This window comes from Lipophrys pholis, assembly GCF_963383615.2.
Source record: "Lipophrys pholis genome assembly, chromosome: 2".
NCBI lineage: Eukaryota > Metazoa > Chordata > Actinopteri > Blenniiformes > Blenniidae > Lipophrys > Lipophrys pholis.
In genome coordinates, this window is record NC_137636.1 from 37,346,544 (window position 1) to 37,364,738 (window position 18,195).

General features: G+C 41.8%; 1 protein-coding gene across 1 annotated transcript in view; it reads right to left on the reverse strand.

Annotated features, from left to right (window-relative positions):
* Positions 1–18,195, reverse strand: part of LOC308127632 (C-myc promoter-binding protein-like) — a 119,443-nt gene that overhangs the window by 26,951 nt on the left and 74,297 nt on the right. Inside the window, exons 15-20 of the mRNA XM_080492774.1 lie at positions 16,931–17,064; positions 12,896–13,028; positions 10,397–10,603; positions 10,199–10,327; positions 2,261–2,402; positions 59–178 (exon numbers count right to left, since the gene is read on the reverse strand). Coding sequence (XP_080348900.1) covers positions 59–178; positions 2,261–2,402; positions 10,199–10,327; positions 10,397–10,603; positions 12,896–13,028; positions 16,931–17,064 — 865 coding nt within the window. The remainder of the gene's footprint in view (positions 1–58; positions 179–2,260; positions 2,403–10,198; positions 10,328–10,396; positions 10,604–12,895; positions 13,029–16,930; positions 17,065–18,195) is intronic.

Sequence of the window (18,195 nt, forward strand, 5' to 3'; positions counted from 1 at the left end):
ACGGTGAGAAAAGAAAAAGTGAGGTAGAACAAGATGGCAGCAGCTGTGGGGAGTGTACCTGTGCTGGACCTGTCGTCAGCGGGGTCTGCTTTGGCCACGGCGCCCTGCTGCTCGGCCGCGTTCGTGTCGGCAGAGCTGTCCACGCTGCCGTGACTCACGGCGTCCAGGTCGCTGCCATCTGCCCAAAAACAACCCGGCGTTAAAGGAGTCGGTGAATCGGTAAAGACTCGCCGTGCAGGTCAAGGTACAGGAGCTGAAGATCTGCGTCAAGTTCACTGCAGAATATAACGCTGCATTTGGAGGGAATCACTGCAAAATGATGGAGGAAGACAATCTTTTCAGTTTGCATTTAGCAAATCTGGAGAATAATGTCACATTTGGATTCATTCAGAGCACTTTTAAAAAGAGTTCTTCATATGACGTCCTGAAACTGGATTGAATGGATCCATCTCAATTTCTGTGATTTCAAATAGAAGAAGTTATGTCCATCTGTACATAAATAGTAGAAATTAAATGGTAATCAAATCGAAAAAATACAGGATGAATGAAAATGTATTTAATTTATTGATTATCTGTGTTTTTACAACTTAAACTCTTCCTGATCATTTCCAGAAATTAACCAGAAAGTTGTTGACTCGGCAGCAAATAAAAACAGAAACTGTGGACATGTTGCAGCAGCATGTGTGTGTGGGCAGGAGTGTTTGAGTGTTTTACACGATGCTTATCGATCTCTGTCGGACTGAACCGCCGAGGAAAACATGGCGTCGGCTGCTTAAGGGAATATTTGTAAAAAACTGAGATGAGCAGGTTTTGGATTATCACGTGCTGGGTGTGCGGGTTATTATGGACATGCAGGAGAAGGAAAGCCCACCTGCTGGAGGGCAGGTATCTGTTTTCACCTTTAACAAGGGCTGGCAATTCATCACATCACCAGAGCATTTTATTTTGAAAGTTTAGTTACCTTGTGATCTTGGAATGAAACCGTGTATTCTCACAATTTGTTTTAACATCATCATTATATTATATTATATTATATTATATTATATTATATTATATTATATTATATTATATTATATCATATCATATCATATTATATTATATTATATTATATTATATTATATTATATTATATTATATTATATTATATTATATTATATCATATTATATTATATTATATTATATTATATTATATTATGTTATGTTATATTATATTATATTATATTATGTTATGTTATGTTATATTATATTATATTACTGCTGGATTGCTGGACAGTTAATTTTTTGTAATAAATTTGTATAAATGCAACTGAAATAAAACTAACTAAACTAAATATTCTATTACATTTATTATATACATTTTGACAGTTTATTATACTAGTACAGGAAATCAAAGGATAATATAGACATTATAGGCATATTCACAACACTGCGGATGTTTTTCATGAACTGTAGTTTCAACATAAGTGATGAGAGAGACAGTACGAGTTCTAAATTGGGGTCAAATTTGAGAGGAGGGTTTTTTGTTTTCTTTACACAAATCAATAAAGTAAAGTGAAATCCTAACTTTATGGGTGGATGACGGTTTGGATCCCGCTCTGCCGGGCTGACAGCTGCTCAGGGTTTCAATGCTTGAAAAAAAAAGAATGATGTGTATTAAAGCTTCAGGTTTTTTTTTATCTAAAATCACTTATTATTGGAGGCTTTTTGACTGAAACGGAAACAAAGGAGAGCAGGAATGCTGACTGGAAGGGAACGTCTCTGACACACAGCTGCAGACCGGTGCACTTCTCCCGGGGAATGTGCATTGGGGGGCTCATTCAACAAGCTGCGTGCAGAAGCAGACGTGTGTTTACGTCGGTGAGGGAGACCGAAGGGAAACTTAAGGAGGAACGCTCTGGAGAGTGTGTGGATGTTGGACTTTGTTGCAGGCTACAGCTCTGGATGAACTTTATTTACTGCGGATGTGTCGAGGTCTGAACTCAACGCAAAACCCCAGGGAGTTGTTGTTCACTAGGATAAACTAGGATTCAAGTTCCCCCTCCTAAATCGGATCATTGAAACCAAAGATACACGACCCCCCCCCCCCCCATGATGAAGCATGAGATATCCCTCAAGTTGTTCAAGTTACATTTGCTCATGTCAAAAACCCAAAGAAATAACGAGCCCCTTTATGGAAACAAGAATTAAATCCTGGCTTGATTCCACTTGGCAAGGCCACACTCTCTAAACGAATCAATAATCAATCAAATGGCCATAGTCACCTGACAGAGGGCTCTGAGTGAGGGGGGCGTGGCGGCGCAGCGCCTGCTTGAACTGCGCCACGCCCAGAATGACGTTTCTCAGCTTCATCCACAGGAAGTATCCTCCTCTGGTGCTGGACGGCCACGTACTCTCCAGCACCGCCTAGAGGAGCAGCAGGACAGGAAGAGGACGGCGATGATGAAGGCAGATCACTTAAACAACCGTCAGGCTCAGAAATATAAAATATGTGCAATAATAATATGAACGGACAGGGTGGGTTTCATTGTGTTTTCATAGATATTTTAATAACCTCCTTTGTTAATGTACCTTCTCTACGTAAACATTTTTATCTAAAAACAAACATTACTTGTTATAAGATCATTTTGAACTCGAGGTGCAGTTTTGCTTGACTTCCTGCTTCAGTCTGTACGTTTGAACGACACATAAATCTAATTGTTACATTAGTCTGAGTAAAACTGGACTTTAAAGGAGTCATTTCATCCAGATGTTCACCTCCTCCTCCTGTTCTCCTCCTCCTGTTCCTCCTGTTCTCCTCCTCCTCCTGTTCCTCCTCCTCCTCCTGGTCCGGTCGCTCCAGAAACCTTCAGTATTCTAAGTTTCTAGCTCCTCCTTCATTTCCCTCATTTGAATATTGGATCATAGGAGCTGCATTCAGAATCTGCTGTGTCTGTGTGAGCTGGACTGGCTCCACCCACACATGCCCATCTTGGGAAGAGGAGGAAGTACTTCCTCTCGTGGTGCCATGTTCCAGAGCAGAGCTGCCTAATTGTGGGAGGAGTCAAAGGGAGGGCCTACCTTGATTGGGACTGGCTAAACCCCCGATGACACTATATAGGGTTTGATTTCTGATTGGCTGCTTGGAGCAACACACTTTTTAAAACCTGAAACAAGCCAGGGACAGAGAGGACAGACTGTCTTCACTTCTGGGACGTCAGTCCAGGTATGAGGACGATTAGTACTGCTGGAAAACCACTAGAAAGTTAATTTAGCACAATATAACCTCTTTGAAGTTCAGGCTCTGTAGCCTCCATCAGTCTCTGCAGGAGGGATTTGCGCAGTGAAAGAATCTTTCCACCTTGGGAGCCGGATTAAAAACTTTGCAGATACAGAGGATCAGAACACTGGTGCTGTGTAAACGGACCCCCCAAAATTGAAGAACGTTTTGCGGATACACTCTAATTCGTTGTCGTGTAAACGGGGCCTACCACACTGGGATACTGAGAAAGTGGATTTACGGATTCAGTATGAGACCAAATGCTTTCACATGTGCTAAAGAGGCAAGTGTCTAAACATGATGAAAACGGGTGGGGATTGATTTTCCGCTGCACGTTAAATGTTCTACAGCAGCTAAAATAAACAGTGAACACAACTTATAACGTACATGCGTCTATATTCTAAATACATTTCTCAAGATGTGGAGTCTGACTATTCTTGGAATGCAGCTCCAACTTTATTCAATTCAACTCAAACTGGACCAAAGCCGTGAGAACAAAAGTCATCAGAGACCCTGAACGCCCAGGTATAGAGGACAGTTAGGATAGTTGGACAGTCTGTCTGCCACCAGAATGAACGTCTGCAGCCCCTCGGAGAGAAGCTGGACTGCTCTGCCAGACTAAAGGAGCCAAGGTTTATCGTGCCGGCTGCTCTGCGGCGTGTCCTGGAGGTGTTATCAGCAGTGTCGTTGAGCGTGTTCCAGTGACGAAGGAAACTGGATATTTTACCTTTATTTTAGGAACGATTATTCCATAAGAAAATTGCAGTAATCAAATACTTTCCTTCAAATATTTCCAAATAAATAAAAATACTTTCCTGCCCTTTTCCAACCACAAAATCTAGTATTTTTAACGCTGATCTCTCCAGCTTTAGTTCAAGCAAAGAATGTGATCATCTGATGTGTGGACTGCACCAAAGAACCGGAGCCAGGTTCCTTCAGAAGGTCTCAGAAATATCAGAATGAACTGAACACAGGATGAGACGACGTACCGCAGTCTCTTCTCATTGCAGTGCATCTTTACTGTTCTGTGCAACAGAGTTTCTGCTGGTGTTTTCACTCCGTCATAAAGTTTATAAGCTCTCGGTTGAGCTGTCAGAAGCTAAAAATAGCACCGCAGTAATCCCACAAGTATCCCAGCGCAGCATTGTTACTGAACTTCTCTCACATAATACACAATATCATTTGCAGTTTAAGAAAGGAAAACTAAGCAAACTGGAATTCAATACTACAGTTTCTTGTGCATTTCCAAAAGAGTGATACACATTAAGATTCACATTAACAAAACTAGAATTCAGTCGTGTAAAAAGAAAGTTTGTGCTGCTAACACCTCTTAAGGTCACAGATTAACATGGAACAGACTTTAAGCTCAGCAAATACTTCTCACCTGCTGGCTCTGGGTTTATATTGATCATACAGGCAAGAACGGGCACCAATTAACACAATCACAGCCTGGTGACATCAAAACACTCATGCACTGTATAACAAAAGTCAAATTAAAAATAAACTGCTGGTAAAATATCAATAAATCTGTAAGGACAGCTCATATGAAACAATGAAGAAAAACAAAGCAATGAAGAACTACAGTGGGATAAAAAAATACCTTTAGGAAAAGAAAAACTAGAAAAATAAAATATACAATAAACTACATAAAACTGAATTCAAAACAAAACTTAAAACAGATGGATTGAATAGAATGGAAAATACAGTACAAAATACAATGTTATGAGGGGGAATAACAGTAAGAAGACCTTGTATTATTCAATATAAATATAAAAATGTTGGGAAAAGCTTTTGCATATAAATGTTTTTATGGACTGCTTTTTAAATCAAACTAATGAAAACAGGAAAATATATAGCTGTTGCAAACGGCTGCAGCATTCTAACACTGACGCTCCGCCCACACCGCAGGTCTTGATGCTCAATTCAGATTTTTTTCTTGGATCCAATTTTTTTGTTTGATCATATCAAACGCGACCTGCCGTCTGAAGGTGATCGGACCGGATGTTTCCGGGCCTCAGAGAGCAGAAGACGACGTGAAGTCACACCGAGCAGCACACTACTTACACATGGCACACCGGTCAGCACCAGGGTTGCCAGGTGTGACTCACTGTTTCAAGCCTAAAGAAGGTAAAACCCAGACGCCTCAATAAAAATCAGCCAAGATCTCAACCTGTGTAGGAATCATGTTAAAACCATAAAACTATCATATGTGTAATAAAGAACACGCTATAAACACACAAGCGCACTAAATAAAGTTTGACATCCTAATTTGGGGATACCACCATATCTGGCAACGCTGGTCAACTTGTAGATCCATTTTCTAGTGGTTCTTATATACGAGCGACAGAATCTAGACAACATGAGGAGGGAAGAAGGAGGAGAATGAAGTAAAAAGATGAGCACAGCTTTTACAGCTTTTATTCTGGCGGAGCCGCTTCCTCCGGCACTTATCATGACGTCAGTCAAACGTCGTTGACGAAGCCGTCACATGTAGGAAAATATCAGAACTGGTAAAACATATGATGGAGGCCTGGGTCTGGTGGGAAAACATCATAATGGAGCTTTAACATGGAAACAGAACAGGTTGATGTGAGTCACTGTGGGGAAAACATCAGAATCGGGTTGCTTTACCCGGCAGTGTGAACGAGGCCTTGGAGATGCAGAACATTAAATCCTTTGAGCAGCTTAACGATGTCCAGTAGCCGGACCCTCATCCTGCCAACGCACTGCTCACTTATCTTATATCTGGACGAATATGGAATTAAAAATCCAAATCTAATAGGATCCATTATTTCATGTGAATGTAATGAGGAATTAATGCACAGCTGTGTGTGCACAATGACAAAAGCTCTCCATAAAGAGCATGAAAAGGAAAAGAAGCACCTGCAGCTGCAGTGAACACACAGATTCATCCGCCAGGAAAGAAGAAGCCCCTCTCAGGTGTCACCTGACTCACCTTGACTGTGGCCTTGGCTCCTGGCAGCGAACGTCAGCCAATTCTCTCCTCCGGATCAGGGAGAGGCGGTAGTAATAACAGTCCCCACTCATCCTGACACCTGAGGGGGGGTCCAACGACCCCGGGGGTTTGTGCGCCACAAATGTCGCTGATGTTTTTCTTTTTGTTGCGAGAGCTGAATGCGTGTGGAGGTGTTACTGTGATCAAGTATAACGGCTTGTAAATATCAATCGGGGGGGAAATTAATTCTGAGCTCCCAAGCACAGCGGTGCAATACCTCGGATACTATTACTTAAACTCCATTGTGAATCATAAACACAGAAAAAAAACAAAAAACAAGAGGAAAACATCAGAGCTGCTTTCAGTCGATATTCTGCTTCATCTGGGCCGTGAAGATGTTCTTATCCAAGACTTTTCACCTCATCAGGGTTGAATGTCACTCAGGTCATTTCAAAGGATGAGAAAGGGGGTGCGTCCTAACACTCCCTACTATCTCCTTTCCTATCTCCTTTCCTATCCACTTCTCCTTAACCCCAGAAGTGTTTAAGAGGCGGCCAAGATAAGGAGCGCTGGAATTCTCACTAAGCTAAGGAAAGGAGGCTCAAAGCTTCCTTTGGAACCTCCTCAGGGCTCAAGTGCTTTCAACTTTTTACTTACCCAGACACATTTTTATTTGCCCGAAGTTTAATGGAAATCTATAAGCTTGGGTAATATATGAATTCGACCAATAAATACATTGTAATGTGTTTTTGAATAAACTTGAGGTACATTTGACTCCAATAAAAAATAACTAGACAAACATAAAAGGATTTCACGTCTTTCCATGAGAGTATCCATGCAGATTCTGACATAGTACTGAAACATTCATTTAGCCTATCAGAGTTCATTTACATATTTAATTTATTTACATATTAACAGAGTCATTTCAATTAACTTAGAATTAGTATTATATACAAGTACTGCATTAATGATTTAAAGGGAAGAATTATATTCTTGTGCAAACCAGAGAATTAATGACTAGTTTTGGACAAAAAGTAAATTGTAGTATCATACATTAAATATTATTCAGTGACTAGAGTACACTAATAAAAAGACACAAACTGATGCATGGCAGAGTGCAGTACTGTAGAACACAAACTGACGAAATGTGGATCCAGTTTGTCACTAAAATATTTTGAAAACAAGTATTGAAGCACAATTCATGAATATTCAAATGTTCTTATTTCAGGAGTCTGATGGAGGAACAGCTTCAGGAACTTGCTCATCTACACTGCAGTAGGGAAGCAACGATCCACGTTTTTTAACTTCCGATCTGATCCCGATACGTATATTTGTATATCTGCTGATAACGATACTATTCTGATACCAGAGCTGTTTGCTTTATTAATATTATCATCATTGTTGATTTTATATGAGGCTGTAATAAACTCTTCTCTACAGTAAAGTATGAAATGTACTAATGTATACATGTATTCTCTCAAAAGACAACGTGAGGTTAGTATCAGGACAGAAAAGGAAGCAGTACAAAGTATTTTAGTTCCATGTGGACAATGTGGGGGTCTGCGTGACGTCATCATCTCATAATAAACTAGTTCTATCTTTAAAAGCTCAGAATGACTTCATTAATCCCTGGGGAAACTCTTTAGCAAGGCAGCACCAACACAATGTTTCCAGCTCTAACGCAGCTCCAACCATTGGGACTATTTTCAGGGAGTTTATTGTGGAGTAGGATGCAGCTTCACGGAGGTGTGAATCGCCTGCTGACAGCCTGGAGGAGCTGCTGTTCATTGTTTTGATGTCAGTGCTGTTCTCCTCGGAGAGCTGGAGTTTGAAAACGCTGACGTCTGGCTGCAGAGCGCCGCCTCGCTGTGCTACGGCTTTGCTAACATCCACGTTGCTACGTTGCTTTGCAAACATCCACGTTGCTGTGTTGCTTTGCATTGTGGGTACAGTAAGTCCAAACAGCAACATGTTGTGATGAAAAGTTGGATAGCACAGTGCTACTTCCCTAGCCTGCTCGCTGGCTGCAAACTGTGGAATGGATTTCCTGACTCATTCCTCCTGGTCTCATTGAGACCCGCCTCCCTTCAGGAAATCCAGTCCACAGTTTGCAGCCAGCGAGCAGAGCAGCAGCAGGGAAACACTGTGGAGTCATTTCAGCAACAGTGAAGCAGACCAGGATCATGGATCAGAAATCTCCGCAGGTTGGAGCGGAAACTTCCCGATCCGTGAATTATGTTGATATCAGAACCCGATACGATCCAGGATCGGATCGACTCCATCCCTAAAATCCACTAGCCCGTTCAGGCAAGGTGGGCAGATGATTCACTTGCCTGAGCAAAGCTTTTACTAGCCCCGGAACTTCGGACAGTCCTTTATGTCGAGCCCTGCACTGATGCTTCCTTTAGAACCTCCTGTAGACTAGGAACCACGATGCTTCTTTTAGAACCTCCTTCAGCCTAGGAACCACTGATGCTTCCTTTAGAACCTCCTTCACCCTAGGAACCACTGATGTTTCCTTTAGAACCTCCTTCACCCTAGGAACCACTGATGCGACAACATTTAAAGGAACCCACTCATCGGAGCTTCAGGGAAACTCAGGATGACTGAAAAAGGAGCAGATCATGTAAGTTACCAAAGCAATAATCTGCCTAGAACAACTTGAAATCATCTAGAACCCAGATCCCAACTAGGAATGTTCTGGATGATGTAGAACCAACACAGTAAAGTCCAGTTTCTGTGCAGCCTCTTCTCACTCTGATTGGTTCTTTATTCACCTGCAGCCGTTTCCCTTTAGTTCCTCTTTTCCTTTGATTTACATTCAAACCTGAGATATTTGACTTTATATCAGAGGTTAGAACCTCAGAGGAACGTGAGAGGAACCACCTTTATACTACTTTATACATTTCTACTTGTTTCACCACGACAGACGTCACTAACCTTCACCGCCGTCGCATTATTATTACGCCACCTAGTGGAAGTTTGGTCTGACTGTCACAACAACATGATTATCTTTCCTTAACTCCTTTAGGAAGCCTCCTAACACCTTTCCTTAACTCCTTTAGGAAGCTTCCTAACACCTTTCACTAACTCCTTTAGGAAGCCTCCTAACACCTTTCCTAACTCCTTTAGGAAGCCTCCTAACACCTTTCCTTAACTCCTTTAGGAAGCCTCCTAACACCTTTCACTAACTCCTTTAGGAAGCCTCCTAACACCTTTCCTTAACTCCTTTAGGAAGCCTCCTAACACCTTTCCTAACTCCTTTAGGAAGCCTCCTAAGACCTTTCACTAACTCCTTTAGGAAGCCTCCTAACACCTTAACCCTCCTTAATCCTGTGGATGATGTCACAGGGTTAAGGAAAGGTGGATCGGTAAGGAGATAGGAGGGACTATGAGGAAGCACCCACTATCTTGATTTTCAAAAGACTCAAAATTGTGCCTCTTCCTTTTTCTTGTTCTTTCAGTTCTCGCTCTCTGTTTGTTCACTTCTGAATACAAACTGTAAAAAAAGATCCCGTTGCTGCTGTAAGGTAATAATATGTACACATGTAATCTTGTTTTTCCAATTCAGAGATTAACAGATTATCATGTACCCAGGATTTAATGCACGTTTGAATATTCCCATTGGGCTGCAGTCTGGGGAAGAGCAGAGGCGACTCTCCCTTCTGTGTTTTCGTCATCCTTGCAGCACTCGGTCTGCATATTCATCCATCACTGTTGATGGAACAAAAAGAGCATCCCAGTGGACAGTCATCCTGGAGATGTGTCTGGCTGCCACACGCGTGTTCATGCATTAGTCAAACTTGTTGCAGAATCAGCAGAATATTCATGATGCGGCGAAAACACCCTGGTTACTGTATATTTTTATCTAATCCAACTCTACGTGTCCGGCGGCTCTTTATGCCAGTGAACGAGGGAGTACATTTGCAGGTTTAATCAGGGAGAAATATTGTTATTTGGGTGTGTTATCATAAACAGGTACTGCACCTTGTTGTAGTAGCCGTACGTGATGGCGTTTGGGTGGACTCCGGCCTTCTTCATCTCAAACAGGACCCTGACAGCCAGGACCGGCTGGCCGTACTGCCCACACAGCTGCATCAGCACCCGGTAACACACCTGGACGCACACGTTGGATTGTTCAGGAAAACAGCAGCGGCGCTGGGTGGTGCTTTGTGGGTCACCAACCTCGTCAGGCGGCTGCAGCTTCTTCGCCTGCATTTTCCTGAGGACGTCGTACGCGGTGCGCAGCGCCCGCACCTTGGAGTGGCACACCTTGACGTACGCAGGCAGGCAGATGAACCACAGGCCGTAGCAGTGACGCAGCAGACACTTGGACCACAGCTGAGGGATGGACGAGTACTTCTTGGCTATCTTCTGAGCAGATTTGATCTCCTTAGGAAACAGAAGGTTAGGGTTAGCTTTAGAGTTAGGGCAACAACAAAGATGGAGGACAACAACATTTTAGCCTCGAGGACATGCGAGACCCCCCACAGGAAATAATGTGACTGAACAAAACAACTTTTGTTTGTGCATCGCCTCAGAGAACTGCTTCCTGAACTGAAAAAAAGAAAAGAAAAAGAGAAAACAAGAAAGGAAATAAGGAAAAAAGAACTTCTTCGTTTTCCTTTAACCAATTAAAAACTATTTTCTTGGCGTGTGAATCCATAAAGCAACTGTGGAATTTACAACCAGTAGATTTCCATTTCTGGTCTGACAATTATGTAACAACAATAGATAAAGTTTCTTTGAAATGCATTAAAATATATTAAAATGAAACACTGAAGGACATTAAAAGTAGTTTGGAGGTCATAAAAACAATAAACTAAACCAGTGGAACATTGAACAGACAATAAAAACAGCAGCTTCAGATGAGATGATTAATGTAAACAGGTTTAAGACCTGATTTAAATGATCCGACAGTTTCAGTTTATTCCAAAATTGGAGAGCAGAGAAAGTAAAGGCTGCTTCAGAACAACACGAGGGCTTTGAACCTGAACTCTGCCTGAACCCGTTTCACACATTTAAGGTCTGAATCCATCATTAGATACATTAGAGAAGTGTTTAGAGCCCATTGCGTCTTTCATAGAAATGATGTTGAAGTCCGACTGCGGTTTTCTGGATGAGAAGCAGCTGCTGATGGTTTCTAACCGTCCAGCCTGCTGAACACCACAACGGCTGATTCAGGTAACTCAGAAAACAAAAGTAGTGAAGGTTAAAGCAAATCCTCCAACGTAAGAGGATAGTTTAAAAATCATTTATAAACAATGGAGAAACTTAAACCTTTTCTATTAAAATCTCTTTGGGAAAATGTTTTGAAGGTAAAGAGCCAATTTTTACACACGAATATAAAATAGTAGAACATTATTTCTTGATAATGAAATATGTGAGAAAAAGACCAGAAACTGAGCAAAAGGAGACGTGTTTCATGATTTGTCTGAATTAAATGTACGTCTCAGTGGATTTCATGAAGGGATTCCAAAGTGTTGATTGTTTCAGTTCTACTCTGCGCCTCCAATGTGTCTCCTGTCACTTTCCAGAAAGTGGTGATTTACAAAGGCAAAGAGGCAAAAGATTTATATTTATCACAATATACGAGAAGTTTAAAGCAGAAGTGTCATGTTTTAACTTAATTTACATAACTTCTAAAAATCCCACACAAGCAGCACCAATCTCAACGGGTTCTTCTGTGAAATGAGGAAGTTAGTAAATATGACCAGCTGCCTGACGAGAGATTAAGAAAATGTGGTCAAAAAAATTCTATTTTACACCAACGTGACCAGCTTCAATAGAAACGGCTTTCCCCAGAGGCCTTTCATCATAGACAAATGAGTTTAGGTGAGAAAATGGTAGTTTGATCTGATTGTCCTGTTTCCAGCAGCACTGGATGAAGTGATCGGTTCATGTGTGGGATTAAATGCACCGGGAATATCATCTGCTTCTGTCAGGGGATCGTTCCCATAATGCTTTGTGATGTACGCACACATTCCCACATTCAGCTTTACCCGAAAACCTGCCAATGTAGAAACAAGTCCCTGTTATTAACTTTACATCCGTCGAGCCTGTAAACAATATTAAAGTACTTAAATATTTATCAAGAGCAGCATCGTCTTCAGCATCAACCATCCTTCTTTATGTGTGTGTGTGAAACTTCTGGTGGTGACGTTAGGTGACAGATATTCACACATACAGTAACTCTGACAGATCGTTTCAGGATTACACCACTTCCTACAGTCCAGCTGTAATCCTAATCAGACGGGGGGCTGATCTCATCACATCTGTGTTAAGCTGGATCATTTATGTGCATGAAACTCTGTTCCCCAATGAAAGAAAAACTTTTTGACTTTCACGTTGAACTGTTCTAATCAAAGACCGATCAGGAGAGAAAGGAGATTTTAGAAAATACTAAAACCAGGACAGCTCCCGCCACACAAACAGGCTGTAAACTTCTCCTCCGTCCTTTACCTCAAAACAAACACACTCCAGCAGCTTCACGTGCCAGAACTCAGAAATACAACATACGCACAAGAATAATAAAGTGTATATTTATCTCCCCGTGTACATTTAAGAGTAACAAAGACAACTCTAATAGAATACACATGAAGTAGTGTAATACTGTGTTTTCAAACAGTCACAGTGGTATGAGCGTTCTGAGGAGGCCGCTCTGTGATGGACTGCTCTGCTCACCTGCTTGGTGCGTCTGAACATGGGGGCGGGGCTGGTGGGGCAGCTGTGCCTGGCGGCGAGGCGGGACGACGGCGTCCGCAGGCCCTCCAAGGGGTCAAACAGGTCCAGACTCAACACGGGGAAACCGTCATACCTGAGGAGGAACATTCGTGGTATTTCTATTTTATCTATTCCATTCATTAAAAAAAAAGAAAAAATCTATTTAATATCAACACAAAAGTTTACAAACTTCTGAATGAAGGAAGCAGAAGGAAGAATAATCTCATGTAATCTGCCCCTTTGTACCAATAATCGGCTCACAACAGCTTGAGAAAACAACAAACAAAAAAATGTCTGTGATGATTGAGAAGGAAGCGCCGACACTCATTCATATCAACTTTATCTTTCATAAGAAACAAAATTAAACAAACCAGAAAACAAGACTAAAGAACAAAACAGACGAGCAGAAGGTCGACATCAACAACAACAACAACACAAAAACAAAAACAAAACCCAAGACATCATGGTACTTTAGAGAAGTTCACTGTATTTTAATAATATACTTGTTTTAATTAGATGTTTAAATCTTATATTTGCTTTACATTCTTTTAAATGCTCAGATTGTTCCACAATGTGACTCCTCCCACAGAAAAGCACGGCTCCTTTCATTTTGTCCTGAACTTTGGTTTCTTTTCCTTTTCAGTTTCACTCACTGACTCTTTTTGCAAATCTGACCTGGAGATTTACAGGTTAGAATTTTTGATGCCCTTTATACATAATTTGTAAAATGCTGTGATCTACAATGTCACTGAACTTCAACAGTTTTAACTGAAGGAATAAAGGGTTTGGAGGAGGTCTGGATTCTTTTCTGCTTATTATTCATACGGCTCTTTTCTGCAATATGAAGACTGACTGGATGTTTGTCTTACATGCTTTTCCCCAAACTTCAACACAGCCAGTCAGACAAGGACCAATCAGACAGTGAGATAACATGGACAGAGCTTTGTAATCCAATAGATCATTTACTTTGTGTAGGACAGCAATTGTTTTTGATATTTTCATGTTTGTGTAATTTCTGTGTGATTTCCAGCTCAAATTCTCTTCAATCATAACACCCAAAACATCACATTTTACTCCCTGCTCGCCTGCTCACACAGAAAGAAGACGTCTTTAATCTAAACATGGATCTTAAACAGGTTGTAAATCCGATCAGGAGAGAAAAATCACTGCAGAAAAGCATTTTAGAAAAACCATATTCCAGGTTGTAGTGATATGGCTTTTAATAAGAGCTGCCGACTGAGAAAATCAGCTGCAAAGTCCAGGTCTGTGGATTTCAATGAAACTTTGCATTTGTGATCCTTTTGATGATTTAAGACCAAAATAAGTACTTGGACGTCAAGATTTATTTTGGTTGCCATGGAAACAAGCTACAATGATTTAAGCCATATTTTGGTTGTGGTGCGACGAGGAGCAGTCTGGGTTTTGACCTTTTCACAAACATGTACAGAAGAGTTTTCAAAGTAACAACATACTAAACACATTATTGGAAAGTATAGCTCTTGTACTTTCCAGATGAAGGTGACTGTTGTTTCATGAAGTGAGAATGAAACAAGGCCATTTTCATTGAGCTGCTGGAACTATAGCGCCCACTACTATTCCAATGATGTGTGTAGTTTGTTGTTACTTTGAAATATACAGAAGGGTTTCAGCGGTGGCGGAGCGTCAGGGCCTGAAGGCTTCTCTGCAGGCCTCAGAAAAAGATCTGTTCGCTTCCTCTCAGAGCTTCTCTCCTGGCTGCGCTGCTTCCAGACTGAACTTCCATATTAAAGCTTTTAACCAATCACAGTTCAGCCATCACCTGTTGCCGGGTAAAGAAATCTGCCTGAGGCCTTCACTTTCAGTTCTGCAGGCATCTGCAGTGTAAAACAAGCGTTGGTCACGCTGCTGCTTCAACCAATCACATTTTGATATTGGCGACTCAGGACCTTCTAGAAGGCCTAGGGTGACGTCAGCATATTCAAGCCCTCTGATTGGCTCGTCAGAGAGTTCACTCTCCAGCTAGCTGACTGCCTCTGGAGCAGCTGCATGAACAACAATATAGTTGGTTGATTTAATAGAGGTTTAGTCAACCTACAATGGCTGAAGGAGACGATAAAGAGATTTGGTTGCAGATTTATTGTCAAAACCATTTTCAAGAGGGACTTTTCCAAGAGGTCATTGAACGCACCGCAGCACTCCAAGTGCACGGAGGTCCGGTACAATTTACTTGTACTCACTACAACTTCCATGGCAGGATTCAGTGTTATGTTATTTGCCATTATATTATTTTTAAGACCATGAAAAGCTGAGGTTTGTCTCCCTCCTCAACCCCCACAAGTTTTGGGAAAAGCAGCTTTTTTTATGCAGCTGCAGCAGAAGGAGAGACTGAACTGGGATTTTTTTCATTTGTAAAAGTATTCATTCTGGCTACACTGAGTATCTTAAACCCCGTTTCCACCGCACAAAAAGTGCAGGAATGGTCTGGTATAGTCCGTTACGGTTCGGGTTTCCCCCACAAGAATTTGGGATTTTCCGGAAATAACCGCTCCAAAGTTTGACGCTTTTCAGTCACCCCTCCATCGAGGTACTCGGGACCATAGAACGGGTCTGATTTCGAAGAGACGTCTGCTGATTGGTCAGTGATTTACTACACGTCCTCAATATTTTAATATGTCGGTTGTATGAATCCTCTGTTGTTAACATATTCAGCTTTGCATATGTGTTCAGGAACACACATGCAAAATTTTATTGAAATCTGAGAGAGCAGCTCTCAAATACAAAAAGAACCAATAAACAAGATCTTGAAGCTGCCGTTTTTATAGATTATCATTGCAGCTTAACTTAAGTGGTTCTGGAAAATAAAGTCTTTCCCCATAAATTATTCAGAGGGAATTGTGAAGAATACAAATGGCAAGTATTTAGACCAACGCAGTCATGCAGTGAGGTTCAGTACGAGTTGGACTCCTGCTGGTCCTCAATCATCTGTCGCAAGAATAAATGAGACAACTTTTCACTCAATGTATTATTTAGATTGCTTCATTTTCTCCCTGCTGTTCGATCAGAGTTGGTTTCCACTGAGTCCTGTGCAGAATTCGAGACGGGAAGCAGCACAAGACCACAGCAAAACATACATTTTCCATGTAAAGAATATTACTTTTTCAAAATGTATCCAAGTTTAGTGATTAGAGAGGCAATTTGCTGCATGTTTTGTTATTTTCAGCAAGAAAACTAGTGAATGAACAGCATGAATAATGTTATTTAGAATATGTCCGCACTATTCTGGACGGTATGAACACTAAATGAAATGTTATCTTGATTATATATTGCCTTTCACTTTGCACCGAATTCTGTTTTCAAATTTGCAAATGAAAAATGCAATTAAGAGAAAATTATTAGAGAAACCAGCATTAATGTTTCCTTAAAGGGGATATATTGTGCAAAATAGACTTTGCATGTGTGGGCGGAGCCAGTCCAGCTCACACAGACACAGCAGATTCTGAATGCAGCTCCTATGATCCAATATTCAAATGGAGGAAAATCAAGGAGAAGCTAGACCAACCTTGAATACAAGGTTTCTGGACCAACCAGACCAGCAGGAGGAGTTTAAAAACGGGATAATATGACTCCTTCAGCATCTCAACCAAATTATTTAGTTTTAGAAGGAACATCAAAACAAATTGGCTGCAGACTCCTGTGACTGATTAAAAGTATAGAAAGTAGACAATGGATTCTGTGCAGCATAGTTTTAGTTCAGTAGTTTAAGCACCACATTTATAATGTCACTCATATGACCCATATTTTTGTGTAATCTGTAATATGCTGTGATGCTGCCTTAAATCTACCAAGTAAATTACGCCGGCATGTTCATTTGCATTATATTACCATTATTGCAGTTTTACTTTCTTCTTTTTTCACAATCAGAACTGGTGTCATAACGATGAGAACAACACAATCTTGCACAACAGAAAAGCAAAAAGCTCATTACCCCTCCCCCGGGCCGATGAGTGCAGATTGTACCTGTAGCAGAGCGGATGTTCGTCCCCGTCGGGCAGAAGAGGCAGCTCTGGGGGTGTGATGAAGACCGTGTGCTCACTGCGCTGGGATTCATCGATCTCTATCAGCCGGGCCTCCTCCGGCCTGTCGCCGTCCACCTGCAGAGCACAAACATGAGGAGAGACGCTGCTGTGACCCTTCATCTGTCACACCGATGGAACCCAGGAGGAGAACCTGCACACACATCTGGACATCACCGCCCTCTGATGAACGACTCGGGCTGAAGCTGGGTTTCCTTTTGGAAATGTTTCATGTGATTTTCAAACAGCTTTGTCGCCGTCACCCTGAGAACAGGATTCCTGCAGGACGAGTATCTGGGGGAGGTGAGGGAGGAGGAGGACAGCAGGTGACCTACATTCCCCCAGTGAACAAGCCTTGCCTTTTCTCTCTGTTCTCCAGACTTGTTCTCGCTTGCTGCAGCCTCCTGCAGTTGCTGCACACAAAGGCAAAGCTGACCTGTGTATTTCACTGCCTCTGCAGCTTTCACCTGAATAACATGAATAAAACAACCTGAAACCATGCTACAAGAGATGATATATTAGAGGCAAACAGAGAATGGTGTATCTTCTGTCATATTCGGTGGGATTGCAGTGTTCGTGCTAAATCCCTGCATTATATGATGTCCCCACAGTTTTGACTCAAACTGCATCGTCCCAGAGCAAAACATCGTCTTACACTGAAACAGACACTTGGATAAACTGAGCATGGCTCCAGGACAGAGCACGCCTCATCCCTCTGGTCCCCTGAGCTCCAGCACAGTGAGTGCAGACCTGTTTCAGACATTACTGCTGTGGCAGGGAGGTGATTAGGCCCCCGATGGGAATGAGGTGTGCTACCCCACCTCTCTGCCCATAAGAGGAGCCGCCAGACACACGAGGTGGTGGGCGGAGGGACGGAGCCTGAAAGAGGCAGTAGTGTCTGTGAGTTTGGTTTATTTAATAAAAGGACTATGATTTGGGAAAGCTCTGACTCTGGGTCTCTGTGGGGGAACCTGATGGTGGCATGCACAACTGCATTCAATTATGATTGTTCAATGCTGCAGATACAAACAAAAACAAATTGCTCGCAGTGAGTCTTGCGTTTGCTACGCTTGAGGCAGACTGAAGTCTGCAGGCGTTTGCTTGAAAACATTCAGATCAGTGATCTGGACAGAAGGAGTGAGAAGGCCAGTTCTCGCATCCGAGATGAATCGTGGAGAACCAGCCCAAGTTATTTAAACCTAATGAATG